Genomic DNA, 14,976 nt, shown 5'->3' with positions numbered 1-14,976 from the left:
CAAAATGAAGAAGAGGTAGAATCTATCAACCTCTTCCTGTGTCTCTGTCCAGAACTTCAGATAAGGCGACTTCAATATCTTGGGAATCGACTTCAATGTCTTGGAAGAGATAACGAAAGCAAACTTATCTGATTTTCTTAACTTCATCTGAAAAACCAAATGGTTTAACAAAGACAACAAAGGTTAGCAACTCGCCTTCTTCTGGCAAAATTTTTTGTGGGCATCAAAATGGGTAATATATGCCTCCGAGTGGAAGTGCTTGTGGATTTGTCCTGTGATGTAGCGCTGATATTTTTTCAAAGTGCATTTGTCCTGTGATATAGCGCTGATATTTCTTCAAATAACGTAAAAGAAGATAGTTCTTACTATAACTGGAATATCTTCTATTGAACTGCGACTAAAAGCACGGAATAAATTAACTGAATTCTTTAGTACAAGCCTTAGGCTACTAACTAGAAGTACGAATATAATAATAAAGCACTTGTACTATTGAAGTATATTTCTTATAAAATAACTTTTATTTTATAATAGTGTAAAAAAGCGTTTAGTCAAAACGTTTCCAAAAACAAATATAAATTTTTTTCAAGAATTATTTTTGGCGACAACGTTTTTCGAAATTGACTTATTTTGGCGCAAGTTTAAAATTGCCATCTCCTTAGACTAATTTCATAAAATTTTATTCGTTTAGAAGCAGAACTTTGTCCACTTCATGTACGGAACATTCCACAAACAGAAATTCCCATAAATATTTTTATTAGTTGTAAACTTTTTTGCTGAATGTGTCATTTTTTTATCATCGAACCTCACCCTGGCGAAAATATTGAGTTTCCAGTATTCCATGTGCCTGGGCCTGGGCCCGTGCCTGTGCCTACTTAGGGGAACGCTAACGTTATTTACTGTCAATTAACAAAATTATATAAAAATATAACTTAACTTTATGTTATAGTATTTTTGTTTTTTACATCCGATCTCAGAACTTAGTTTTGTTCGAATTGACGCTAAAAAAACTAAAAGCAGGAAAAGAACAAAAACAAAAAGTGAAAGAAAATTTAGCCGTTAAAGTTCTTCTGCATTATTTCATTGAGAAAGTCCTTTTGTGCTTCTTCTTAGTTTTATTTACTATTTTTTTTTTTTCGATTTTTTTTTTTGTACTTTGTTAGGCAAACTTTTCCACAAACCGTGCAAAATGCCAAGTAAATATACAAGTTTATCTTGAAATGAAAAAGTTATGTAGACTTCAGTATTAGAATCACAAAAAGAGTCATAAAAAATAATAATCATAAGAAGAATAAAAAAATTTTTAAAAAATGTGAAGTACAAAAATGAAGAAATTGTAAAGTGAACTTTTGCAGCCATTTGCACTTTTGTGACATTTTTTATGGGAATTTTTATTATATTTGATTTGATTTTTATTTTCATATCTGCTCCTATTCTGAACGTGTATGAACTTCAATTATTTGCTCCGTTTGCAGTCGTCATAATATCTCTCATAAATTTCAATTGTAAAAACGAAGTACAAAGAAATTTTGAAGCATTAATTTTTATAAGTGAGATATTAATTGAAGTCTTAAGGGACTTATTTTAATTAAATTTAATTTAAATTCGTGAAATAACTTGTATTTCCAGTATTCGAAGTATACTGCGTGAATCATAAAAAAAGACTATTTATTTTTTGATATCAGGTCTGGAGCCAAGAATTTTCATCGAGGAAACTTACGGACTAAAAACAAAAACTAATTATTTTGCAAAACAACAATTTTAAACATTGTGAAATTTTATGATTTATTATTTTTATAAATTTTACAAACATATTATTTTATTTCAATAATTTTTTTATTATTTTATTATTTATTTTTTACTTTTTTATTTTTTATTTTATTATATATTATTTTGCCTCGCTGGTCGAATCGTGTAGTAACATTAGCATGACTTTCTCAGTATTACGTTTCTAGATTAGGTTCTATACATAAAAAAGAATATATAAATCATTCAACAAATAATGCTTCTACAAAAGGAATAGTATTGAAATTTAACAATGAAGAATATAAATATAATTAATTAATTCAATTATACTACAGCTCGTTTATGATTTCGTTTTAATATAAACACAGCAAGTGAATTTGTTAATAAGACTTTCACAGCAAATTACGCCTCTTTACGCCTTGATTGGATTATTGTTTACCACTTCATTAGACTAAGCAATAATTGACTTCAGATCTGCATACCTCCCCGAGGAGCTTGTAACTATTTTGAGATTTGATAATCCGGTGTTGGTAAGTCTGTCAGTTTTCGCAAATAATTTCAGGGCTCTATCCTTTATATATTTTTTAATTGAATCAATCTTGAGGTCCCTGAGGATGTCATTCGTCCTAATGTACCATGTTAACTTGAAAAGTCTTCTCAGAGCCTGGCTATGTGCTGGCGAATAGCTGGCGAATGGTAGTGTTTGAGGTTTTACTAAACGCTACACATTCATATAGAAGTGACAGACAAATTATTTGGTTATATATCAGCTTCCTGTTGTTAACATAGATTGAGATTTTCATTTTTGAATAGCGGTTGGAGGTTTTGAAGAATTTTTGCACAGCTAATTCTTTTCAGTTAAACATGTTTAAGTCATGTGTATCGTTTGTCCAACATGATACTGAGATATTTAATGCTATTCTCCCAGTTTATTATCATATCTCCTATTCTCACTCTCGATGGTTTCTGCCTCCACTTGAGTGATCATTTACTTGACTTTGATTTGATAGTACACATATAAGTAAAAAGCGACTACTATTTGTATAAGGCCTTAAATTAAAAATATAAATAAAACATTGTTCAAAATGAGCATTCACAATTTTTAAACAGCATAACAGAGTGAAATGAGGACAATGCAAAAAAAATATTATTTTGAGTCCTTCAACAGGACTTTTGGCCTTGCAAGAAACAATTGCACATTTTCGCTTTTTTTCAACTTTAGTTTTATGTTTCAATTATTAAGAATGCAAACCGCAAAATTCGCTTGAGCTCCCCTCGAAAGATTATAAACGGCGTTGAAAGTGCAACAAACGAATGGAAAATAAGTAAAGTTAAGTAAAAAAAGAATAGAAATGGAAAACTAAACTTATTCTTTAACCGTGTGACCGGCTTTAAATACTTTCAAACTTAATTGAGTTAAATAAAAATATAATTTTATTCAATATTTCACTTCCGTTTTGTCAGTCTGTTGGTCTGTTAGTCTGTTAGTCTGTCAATGTGTTAGTTATGTGTTTTAAATTACAATAAAATTATTTCGCAGGGGCAAAAGCGAACAAAAAACTGAAATTAAATAAAATATCCTTTGTTTTTTCTTTCACTTCATCAGTGTCAGCCATAAAAATCAACGTCAGTGTCAGCAACATTCGCTCACTGTTGCCAACATCCACAGCAGTGTGGCATGAGCGTGGCATCAGCAACATCAGAAGCAACAGCAATAACGGCAGCAACTATTTTATTATTGTTATTATCATCAAAAAGCAGTAATGTCACCATCTTTGCTGCCACAATTAGAGTCATCGGAAGTCATTCGTCCTTTTGAAATGTAATTGGAACTTCCGCACAAACGTTGTGCATTTTTCCGCCATATACATTTTTTTTCGCGTAGTATTTTTAAAAAATTTTTCTTTACTTTATTATTTGCTTCTTTTTCAGAGTTTTTCCTTTAATTTGAAATTTTTCTATTTTTCGTATCTGTTTTTTTTAATACAATTTCTTCATATTCACTACGCCAACAACTAATTGTCAGCAGATTCGTCCTTCAACAGGTTGGAAATGACAAAGCGAAATGTTGAAATTAAAGATGCCATACCATCGAGCAGACAAGGAGCGAGTGCTATAGTTTGAAGTCGTTCAAAAGGTTTTTTGCACGACTTTTTTGTATAATTTACGGATATTTCTTGTTTTTTTGAATTTCATCTATTTTTGCTCACTTTTATACTCTTTACATCGAAATTATAAAGTCAAAATATAACGAGCAGGATATAACGGGCAGGATATGGCGATATATAGTGTGTGTCTAAGTATGCATGTGAGTCTTGCTAATTAAAGTATAAAAGCAAGTTTTTGCTTTGATGTTTGCAGTTGTGCCAATTCAGATTTTTTAAATAATTTGTAAAAATTTTAACTGATATATGGAAAAAAATCCTACATCGAAAGATACACACTTTTCCAAAAGCAAAATGTTTATTTTACTTCCATCAGTCGAAAATTTTTAAATAAAACTGAATGAAATACAAAGTGGAAGTTTTGTATATTGCATCTATGTATAATAAGCGCAATTAGAGATACTGGACATTCAGTTGAATAAGTTTGAAACTCATTTAAATGCATACATATATAATAAGCGCAGTATAGGATATTTTAGTTAAATGAGTACGAAACAAAAATTCTGCTAAAAATAATTAATATTGAAATATAACTAGAAAATAAAAATTAAATTCAACGAATTATTAAAAAGTATCCAGAGGAGCTTGCTAATTTGGGTACCTCTTCTGCGAGTTCCTGCCCCTACCAGCTACAGTCGGAGGCTGATTTATGAACTTTTTTTACGACAGGGTAATAGTGAGTGGGTCCATACTACTTCAGTTTTCAGGTCAATGGGTATATGGTCAATGAGTGCAGAACCTCTGACTTGATACACAGCAGCAAATAAGAGGTATCTAGGGTAATATCTGTCTTTACAGGGCATGGACCATAGGACGGCATGAAGCTACACTCGGCCTAACCTAACCTGTCGTATCTCCTGCAACGCATTTCTACCAACTCTCAAAAAATATGTGGATATGTTGTATTTATATCCAGGCCTGGTTAGAACTATGCTTAGGTTTCTGGAGGTTCCTTTTTTTAACACACTCTGCGAACACGACTCTGCATTGGCCAGACTCTCGCCTTTATAAATGCTTCTGGGTAGTTCTAGTTCGATCTCCTTCTACCCACTATTACGAGAATTGTGGATTTTAAAATGGATTTCTTAGTTAATTGAAGAGGATTCGTTCCTAAACAGATAAATAGAAAGTAGTGATTAGGAAAGGTAAGCGTCATATATATTGTCCAATGCACCAGTTTCTCTAATATATAGTATACTAATATATAGTATACTTCAAGCAGTAACAATTAATTAAAGAAATGGCTGTAGATAGTGCTAGCATTTAGCATAATTTTTTAACAATTCTAGTGAAGACATATTCTAAACCTTATTTTATATCTAATTGATTCTTTTTTATTCGGAAAACAGGCAAATGTTTATACTATTATTTTTAATAATCTAACCCAGTAACATGGTCTTTTTAAAAAAAATTTCAATATGATAACTTTTAATTTTACATTCAGATATAGAAAAAGATTAAAATCCAACATCGAAATTTTTCTCTTTAATGAAGTTTAGAACTATCTTGGATCCTTCAAAAAACACTCTATCCGAAATTAATTAGTTATAGAAATTTTAACAAAATGACAACGAAAGAGAGCTCATCGGAAAATCTCGAAAGTGACAGATCTGAAGAAAGACCTCTAAGCAAATGTATCAGTTGTCTTAATACAGATAAAAGTATTGGAGACAACATTACTGCAGTGCTAATTAGTGACTTTAATTTGAGTGATTCTTCCGAAGCCAAAAGTTCAGACTCTGTTCCTACTCTTAATGTATTGAATACTAATCAAAACTTTGCTGAATTCGATAATACCAATACTGTAAATGAAAGTTTTAAAATTAGTATGACTCCTCAAACATGCAATTCCACTAAATTATCTGAAGAAGGTTGTTTCTGTGAATTCATTCATATTAGACCTAATTTTAACAAGAATATTTTTAGATAAGACAGTAAAAATCTGCGGTCTAGATGATAATAATGATCTTGATCGTGTTATGGGCAAAAGTCAATATCAACCGGAATTTAGTTCTGCTTGTGCTGGTGAAGAGATTCTTAATTCTATCAATGCTGAATGCTCTTTACGTGAAGGGGAAATTAATCCTACAATTTGTGGACATATTTCGAATTATTTCCGTAAGAAAAGATCTTTATTTAAACTAGTCGCTTATTTAGATGGTGTTTATCGCAGACGTTTGTCTGATGTTAATACTTTGTCAGAAAACAATGTGGAACTAGAAATTAATATGTACAAGAGTTGGATCTCGTCGTTAGAAAAATTGACGGACGCTATATTCCGGAACTTAAAGCAATTTCGCTTAGATTTGGTTCATCAATTGGCACACGAATTATTACGTGTGGAAGGGAAGAAACAAGAACAGGAAATAATACGAAAATGTATACGGGATACTGCTAAACTCAATAAAATCTATGCAGAAGTACAAACTACAGGTCAATGGCGTGTCGATTTTGATTTTGAGACTTCTGATAAGAACGATCTTTTGGATCCTACTAAAGAATGTAAATTTGAGAATTTATTCTAAATTATATCAAATTTACTGATACCGACTTATTAGTCATTAACAAATTTTGCTTTATATATATTTATAATCGATGTAATAAAAAATAATTTTATCATATATTTCAATAATATGAAGTTTCTATTATCGTTTGTGATGATTACCCAAATTTTCTTACTTTTATTTAGTAACTAAATATATGAATATATGAAATATTAAACATTCCGGAACACACGATTTTACATTTTTTTTAGTGCAAAACAGTCTCAGACCCAATACCCAATATGGTATATTAAAAAGTCGGTTCTGTACACAGAAAAACATATTTTTAACCATAATTTTGTTGAGTACCATAACTTTTTCTAAAGGTTATGGCATCTTTTAAGTTATCTTATGATCTAAGGATTATATATTAAAGTCCCTACAGTTTACTGTTTTTTTACAATAGTGCGCCTGTACTCCAGCTGTTCTTATTGTGAAAGTCATCATAATCTTTAAGATTTATTGGAAAGTTGCTTAGGCTAACATCAAGAGGGTATGATTTTTTACTAGGTATGACTAACAAGACTGAAATACAATCGAACCACAACTCCAGTTGTTATTATTAGAAGGGACATCATAATCTTTGAGATGTGTTGGAAAGTATTAGATACCCTATACGTGTATAGGGTATAGGTTTTGATAAGGTATGTTATCTAACAAGCCTTAAAATATTTATCAGTTCAATATAAGATTCTGCTCAATGAAAGGAGTTTATAGATACTGGAGTAATTGTCTGGTAATGGCAGTTAAGGTCGGTAAAATCCATACTCTACATTTAATAGAATCTATAGATAATGATATTTTTTAGTTGTATTATTAAAAGTTGATAGTTAACGGCAGAATCTGCATTCAAAAAGCCAGCGATTAATCTGAGTACAGACATCAGACATCAAATCCGCGGAAGATGTTTACATTATGCCAAATAAACCGCGCAGTTAGTCTTAAGGCTTCAGAGTTGGTTCAAGCCTGCTAAAACAGTTAGTAATCGATGTAACTTTGTGCTAAAGCAGTGTGACAAATAAATATAAAAAAATTTACTGTATCTTCTTTCGCAAACCGTTCCGTTGGCACTGAATACTTTAAATATCCTGATGATTGTTAGTTTATTCGTAGTAGGCAATTCATATGTAAGATTTTTTTCAGTTTCCGTTTTTTATGCCCGTGATTATTGAGATTAAATAGCTACCTGTTTACTAGAATAGATAATACTTTATTATTAGCAGTTTTTATTGTCTTTTTAACCCTTTTATTATGTATATTTCATATACAAGTACTTTTACCTGGTAAATATCGGGAAGATTTCCTATTAGAATAATTATGTAGCACCTAATTAAATTAGGCAATGGACTCTGTCCACAAAAAAGTTTTTAGCCATATTTTCACAACTCTATAAGTAAAAATATATTTCACTGTGACCAAAAGGTTATCTCGGGACTCAGGCCCAAGTTTCTCGTACAGAAGTGACAGTCAATCATGCGATACGTATATTGTAATGTTTTGGTTGAAATTAAACAGTTGTGAGAAGATCACAGTAGTAACTTTTTAATAAATATATATATATATTACACAAAAATTACTAAATGAAATCGAGTTCGTTCATTATATTGCCAATGTCATAAAAAGTAATTTTTTAAAAAAAATATTTTGAAAATTAATTGCTTCTAATTGCGCTAATTATTAATTTTTTTAATTTTAATAATATATTAAAGGCATTCATTTCCACACCACCTTTGAGGTAGAATGCATGGAGCGTTTTTTTTTACATGGTGTCCCCTTTAGGCCTAATCCATGAAATTGCGATTAAAACTTAAGACTAGATAAGTATAAGAGCAACATTATAGATTAATTTTGTTTTGCTTAAGGCTATATATTATAACAGTAGATGTGTATATATTACTGCTGCATGTTGGAATGTTCCCTACACCCACCACCCTCCTGAAATTAAAAGAAAAAAGGTCTTTATTCAGTTTAAAGCAATATTCAAAAAAAAATTGTTGAAATAAATTACTTTTTGAAAATAAGAAAATAGGTGGTTCTCAAATATACTTTATATATATAGCAATATATATTTTTTGAATAGTTTAAACTTTGTCATACCCTAATTAGTTAATCCGTTAAGCTAACTTATTCAATGTATGTGTAATAAATTAAGCATGGACGTCTATATCTTCCTCATCTGAATAGAAAACAAAGTCTTCGTCATCGGACATATCTTTAATTTCGTGATCAGTTAAAGCCGTATAACCTTCCTGAATGCAAAATAATAATAAATATATATAAAGAAAATTTAGATATCAAAAATATTTTCTGAAACAGAAATAATTACGGGAGTCACTTTAAACAAGTTTCTGCAGTCTGGACAAAATGGAGTCCGGCCCTTTTGTTGTAGATAGCTCACAAATATTTCGATACATGCTTTGCAATAGTTATGGGTGCATGGTAAAGTTGTAGAATTCTTCATTTCTGCACGGCATATTGTACATTCGATATCCATATTTTAGACTTGATTGCTAATAAAAATTATTACAGAAAATACAGGAATAAAAGTCTCAAGTAGTGAATTATTTCAAAACTTATGTGTAATAAAATTTTTTTAATTTGAAATATAATTGTTAAATTTATTACTCAAAAAATACAAAACCTACTAAGTTCAAAAATAATTTAAATATATTTTGACAATAATACTTTTAAAGTTTAAAACTAAAGACATTGTATATACGATGTTTATAATATTATTATTAAATATAGTACAGTACATTATATATATGAGATTTACTCAACGTATTTAAAAAGCCCTTAAGTTTGTGAACTAAAATATTTTTTTACTGGCTAATTGTAGTATTGTAAAATGTCTACAGATAACATTTGCATGTTTGGTAATAATGATGTATTACATACTTAATATCAAACAATGTATCGAAACAGAAGCATGGTGAACAAATCAAACCCGAGAAAATTCTTTTTTAAATTATAAACCACAAAATAGATAAGCCAATATATTAGTTTTGAAACTTCCCCTTCCTCTTCTTCTTTATTCCCCTTTTTTTCGCTCTCTCTTACTCTCTCTCTCTCTTTCTCGTGTTTTCAGATGAGACATAACTTTAAGAAGTATTTTCTAACAGCGGATTTTTCAAAACAGCATGATTTTTAGAAAGAATTGTAAAATCTATCCTTTTGAGCAAGAAGGAAGGAATTTAAAGGGAAAGTGCTTCAGTTGAAAATGTTTATCTGTATATTTGTATCCAAGTTTAATTCTTTGAAACCTCAGTTTTGTAATTTTAATCCATTATCGTAGAAGAATTAGATGACTTTGAAAACACAGGCGTCATAGATACAGGCAGTATTAAATCAGTCTTAATCAGTTGAAATATAAGAACAAATTTGAAAAAAATAAAAGCTCTTTTAAGTATATATTTATTAGCTTAATTAGTTAGTTATCAGAAAAATTTATTAGTTAAATTTGTTAATTAGTCTTTAATTGAAGTAAATAATCATTAATAAATTCAATTATTATTTAGCAATTAAATATTTATTATTTATTTAAAAATTCATTAATTAATTAACTAACTAAAGTATGCAATAAACTAAAATAATTAATAAATTATTTGAATTAATTAAATTAAAGTAAATATAATTAATCACTTAGTAATTTAATAAATCAGATTGAATAGATTTTAATTTTTAATTATTAATTATACTAATAATTGATTTATTTTAATTAACTATTTTAATTAATTTAATTAATTTAAATTGTTTTAATAAATAAATTATAATTTCAATAATGTCATGGGTATACCTATACATACATATTTCAGATTTTTGAGTATGTATGTATGTATCAAAAACGTTTTAATCAAAAAAGTTCGTTTTAAATAAATAATATAAATATTATTTAATTAAAATTATACAATTAATTAAAATAACGTTAAAGTATTTTTCTTGTTGTAGTTCACTACTTTTTGAAACCTCTTTACCAAATGCTAATATCATAATAAAGTTAAAAATTTATAAAGTAAATATTATTTACTTGTTGATATTTAATTATCTGATTTAAATATAGAGTAACTTGAATTAATTTTCTCAAATATCTGTACATCTGTACACTAATTAAGCTGGAGTTACTTTCACTACCAATTAACATTTAAACAAAGTACGTTGCTTACTCTAAATTATGAAGAAATATGTATCAAATTTTATTCTTTATGGATTCATAATTTTATTCAATGTACAGACTCTTTCATTTGTAAAGTACATATTTTAATATAAAAATTAAAATACATTTTAATAAATAAATAAAAAATATCTCATGACAAATGAAAATATTATGCTTCCTTGCGGCGTCATAATTTCATAATCCATTACCAGGTTAAATAGGAGCATTCCAGAGTGCACAAGTACGAGTATCTACCCGGGTACATTTGGAAGAACGGATTTATTATACATTTGTATTTATATATTTGTGTATATATAAATAGAAAAAACACATAAAAAACACACAAAAAAAACAAAAAAAAACAATACAAAGCCATATTCCCTACAGAACACCTATGGAGTAAATTAGACTGATTATGGTAAATAATGATGAAAAATAAAGTAGAAAAAAAGTCGCTGGAAAAACAGGGAATAAAAATTGCGCTATTTACCTGCAAGTAAAAATTGCTTAATATTAAAAGAAAAAATAAATACAAAACGACTAATAAGAACGTTTACTTTTACCACATAAAAAATAGCTGGGGAAAAAATCAAAATGTGAGTTTATTTGTACATGTACCGGTACTGGTACTCGTACATGGAAATCGGTGGTAAAAAATTGTGGCATAAAAAAGTAACGCAAACAAGAAGTCATGCGGTGTACAAATCCAAACACACGAAGCCCACATGCATACGCAGCTACACGTATGGCTAACTCGGTGAGGTACAGATAAATATGGAGAGAAATATATACATATGTATATGCGGTGCTATGATACCCAGGGGTGTCAACTGGGTGTAATGTGGCAATTAAATAAAACGCGGTCTGGGTTAAAAAATAGCAGCGGATTTCAGCAAAATGTTGTGTTTACTATGCATATTTGTTGCTTCGCTTTAGTGGAGTTAAATAAGCATGGCGGTGAGCATTTGCTAACAGATACTAAAACCGACTAAATATGTAAAATATTAGCTAAAATACAAAAAGGCTAAAAAGACAAAAAAAAAAAAATTGGAAGAGTCACGTTAGCACGCGCTTAGAGATTGCTTTAGTTTCAGCGGGGATGCATAAATTTAATAAACTCATGTAGTTTTATGTACTTCGAAGTGCAAGGATAACGAGACACATCCCTGGCAATAATTGTGAATTAATATGAATTTAAAACGGTAGCAAGTAACACGCAACAAACATTAAGGAGAAGTGTTAAGATAATTTTATATCACTAATACGAGCATATTCAGTGGCACCAATCAACTAAAAAAACTTTATTGAAGGCTTTATAAACTCCTAATTTTAATAAACTCCTAAATTAACAAGCTGTTTTTAAATATACAATTATATATTATAATATTATCCAAATAACTAATGACGTATCTAGTACTGTCATTAAAAAACTACAAATTCCTTCTTCTTTGTTTTCACTATAATATGTTAGACACCGTGCCTGTTTTAGTTGTGCAGTCATTGTGCCTACAATAGATTATAATGCTTTAGTATTATTATAAAAGTAAAGCATATATAACATATAAGCATATATACTATAATAATAATATTTTGAATAATAAGACTAAAGACAGCTGTAGGGCAGCAAAAAAAAATCAATTAATTAAAAATATATAAAAATGTTTGTTGTTGCAATTTAGTACTATTCGAAACCTCATATACCTATCCATATTATTACCAAGTACTTATTGTTAATGCTTCTGAAAATATTAGTTGGTTTATAAGTTTTTATTTAATAGTAGGATAACAAATGTCAGACTTACAATTTTAGACCTGGGGATTTAAAGCAATTAACATGAGAATGTGTTTTTTCAGGGATGCACAAAGCTTTATCACTGCTTTGTATACATGCTCATATACTCAGGTATACGCTTCTTCATATTATATCTCAGTCCCAAAAGCTTACGGAACTTTCCTTTTACTACTGAATAATTGATTTAAGAAAGAATAGAACAATAAGTTTAGATAGTAGAGACACTTGATTGACGACTAGAGAGATCGGTATGTAATTTTTTCGTGAATTGACTATTTAATGACTTAATATATTAATTATATTTTATAATTATTTTCAAAATGTGTTCAAGTACTAAAAAAATTTTCAATTCAATATTCGTACAGCTAAAGAAATTGTCAGCATAACGAAAAGAAATCAGATATATGTGCATATAGTTCGGAATTTTCGGAAAATAATGTAATGTATTGTAAAGATTCTTGACTTACTGAACATTTAGGTTACTTTAGGTTAGGTTAGGTTATAGCGGTGTTCCCAAGGGAATCCATTTAGGTCTATTGGTCTGCTGTGTTGCCGTATTAATGAGAAACTCTAGGTTTTGGACCACCAGAACATGTAATTCTTGTTCAAATTCAAATATATCAAACATTGAACATTTTTATCTTAAATTTGTATTAAATACAAAACTTACAATATCCTTAGCTGCTTTTAAATTCCATTTTTATGGATAGTATTTTATTTAGATTATAAAAGGCGTGTAAAAATTCAACTTACAACATTAAGTCGTCGTTACAAGTAATTTTTTGTGAACTCTATTGTATACCAAAGGATTAATTTTATTTTTATATTTCCAATAACGCCTGACGATCGCTTTAGGTATACGATCACTTCAGTTTATCTCTTCCATGTCTTATTTGGAATGGTATATTTTGTTGTTATGAGAATTGAAAATTAGATAATATTTAGGTAATAAGAGTTTTTTGAAAGCCTCTCGAGAATACAACCCAGCTATGTAGTTATATTTTTGGGTTACTATGCATAATTGGTGTTTGGTATTGTATTTGGTCAAAATACTCGTAAGATGTTTCTTCTTAAAACTTGTTCTTAACTAAATCCGTTTACTTTCGAGTTCTTGATTAGTCAGTTACCTCAATATAATGTTTATGTGTTCAATGTTTAATATTTAAATATGATATTTAAAAGCTTAAACTACTCAAGCATAACATTTTGCAAAAATTTTCAGGAAAAATGTATATGTATTTACAAACTTCATCTTTTTTCATTAAATTTTCCGATTAATTTTATTAAACGTTTAATACTTTAATATTTAAAACAATCAATAATTTAAATTTTATGTTAACTTATTATAACAATAACTGGTACTTACCAAGTTACTAAGTAAATATTATGCACTTAAAGATACTGAACAACTTTTAAGATGTGCTCCACAATTATATTTGGAAACACTCTAGCATTTGAAGTCATTTTTAGCAATTTGATGAAATGTTATTCATTTAAATTAGCATAAAACAAACAATTCATAGGCACTATTAGAGGCATCAGCATAGCAATTAATGCAATAAATAGATACATTTTGCTGTGGCAAATAACTCAATGGGGAGAAATTATCAACAGCACTTCGGAGACATTAAGAAATGCGTGATGTTTATTCAAGAAATTCTCTAGCACAAACGTCAACACAGACGCTTCATCGGAGTAGGCAAAACTTAGATACAAAATGCTAATTGTGAATCATCAGCTACAACAACAATAACAATAACAATGGGAGCAGCAATTCATGATGATTCCCAACGAAAAAGTCAACAACAATTTTCGCATTAGCAGTAAAAATATAGAGGGTAGCGTTTATATCAGCAGACGAAAAATTTTCCAAAAAGTATCTTATATATATATATATATATATATATATGTAAAAAAATATCTTAGTAACATCTTGATAAAATATTTTATAATATATACAATACTATAAGCAATGAGTTAAGGAACATCAAGTTGGACTTAAACGGGGTAGCAGTAATTGGGTTAAAATTTTCTGATATCAATTCTATGATTTTTTTGTCTACTATGTATCTAAACTTGTAAATAACTTCATTATCGAGACAATTTTACTTATAAAATGAATATTTTCATTAATTTATAATAATTTTTTGTCTTTTTTATGCATTCAATATTATTATTAGTAATTGACTATAGTTATTTATCATGACTTGATTAGATCTTTATTTCGTATTTGCAAAAATGGGGTATACTATGAATACAGAAACACGCCTCTGCATACCTGGCGTTGAGGAGTTCAACAAACGGTATTGAAACTTCAGCTAAACTTAGAAGAAATCAAATATTTTCGTCATAAGTTGACGTAAACAGCTGGAGTCATATTTCAAGTCCGGATATTCGAAGACTTCAGATTGACAAAAAAATCCGATTTTTTTCTTAACTGCGGAGATGTTGTTTGCTATCCGATTAATCGGATTCTTTGAAAACTTTCTATAAGAATGTCCTCCTGTTGTTGATTATTCTACTATATATTCGCCAATTTTAATTTATTGACTGCAGAAATTAAAGTTAAATTGTGAATAA

At 29.0% G+C, this 14,976-nt stretch overlaps 2 protein-coding genes across 2 annotated transcripts; one reads left to right on the top strand and one right to left on the bottom strand.

Moving 5' to 3' along the window:
* The first annotated feature begins 5,363 nt into the window (after positions 1–5,363).
* On the top strand, positions 5,364–6,497 carry LOC119671544. Its single transcript, XM_038082236.1, has 2 exons — positions 5,364–5,779; positions 5,835–6,497. The coding sequence occupies exons 1-2, from the start codon at positions 5,473–5,475 to the stop codon at positions 6,431–6,433; spliced, it is 906 nt and encodes a 301-aa protein (XP_037938164.1). The 5' UTR covers positions 5,364–5,472; the 3' UTR covers positions 6,434–6,497.
* Positions 6,498–8,219: 1,722 nt separating this feature from the next.
* LOC119671537 (tripartite motif-containing protein 59-like) lies at positions 8,220–9,029 on the bottom strand. The gene is made up of 3 exons (XM_038082223.1): positions 8,778–9,029; positions 8,549–8,700; positions 8,220–8,386 (listed from the first exon to the last, which is right to left on the bottom strand). Exons 1-2 carry the CDS (start codon positions 8,943–8,945, stop codon positions 8,599–8,601), a joined length of 270 nt encoding a protein of 89 aa, XP_037938151.1. The 5' UTR covers positions 8,946–9,029; the 3' UTR covers positions 8,220–8,386; positions 8,549–8,598.
* Between the last annotated feature and the right edge of the window lie 5,947 nt (positions 9,030–14,976).

This window comes from Teleopsis dalmanni, chromosome 1 (genome assembly GCF_002237135.1).
Source record: "Teleopsis dalmanni isolate 2A chromosome 1, ASM223713v2, whole genome shotgun sequence".
Lineage (NCBI taxonomy): Eukaryota > Metazoa > Arthropoda > Insecta > Diptera > Diopsidae > Teleopsis > Teleopsis dalmanni.
Note: the sequence above shows the minus strand (reverse complement) of the source record. Positions and strands in the feature narration are given on the sequence as shown.

What these genes read in the sequence shown, in the direction of transcription:
- LOC119671544 (XM_038082236.1), top strand. Translation starts at nt 5,473, where the DNA reads ATGACAACGAAAGAGAGCTCATCGGAAAATCTCGAAAGTGACAGATCT. An exon ending in CACTAAATTATCTGAAGAAG is followed by an intron (nt 5,780 to 5,834) that starts GTTGTTTCTGTG and finishes GAATATTTTTAG; the next exon opens with ATAAGACAGTAAAAATCTGC.
- LOC119671537 (XM_038082223.1), bottom strand. Translation starts at nt 8,945, where the DNA reads ATGGATATCGAATGTACAATATGCCGTGCAGAAATGAAGAATTCTACA. An exon ending in ACTTGTTTAAAGTGACTCCC is followed by an intron (nt 8,701 to 8,777) that starts GTAATTATTTCT and finishes TTTTGCATTCAG; the next exon opens with GAAGGTTATACGGCTTTAAC.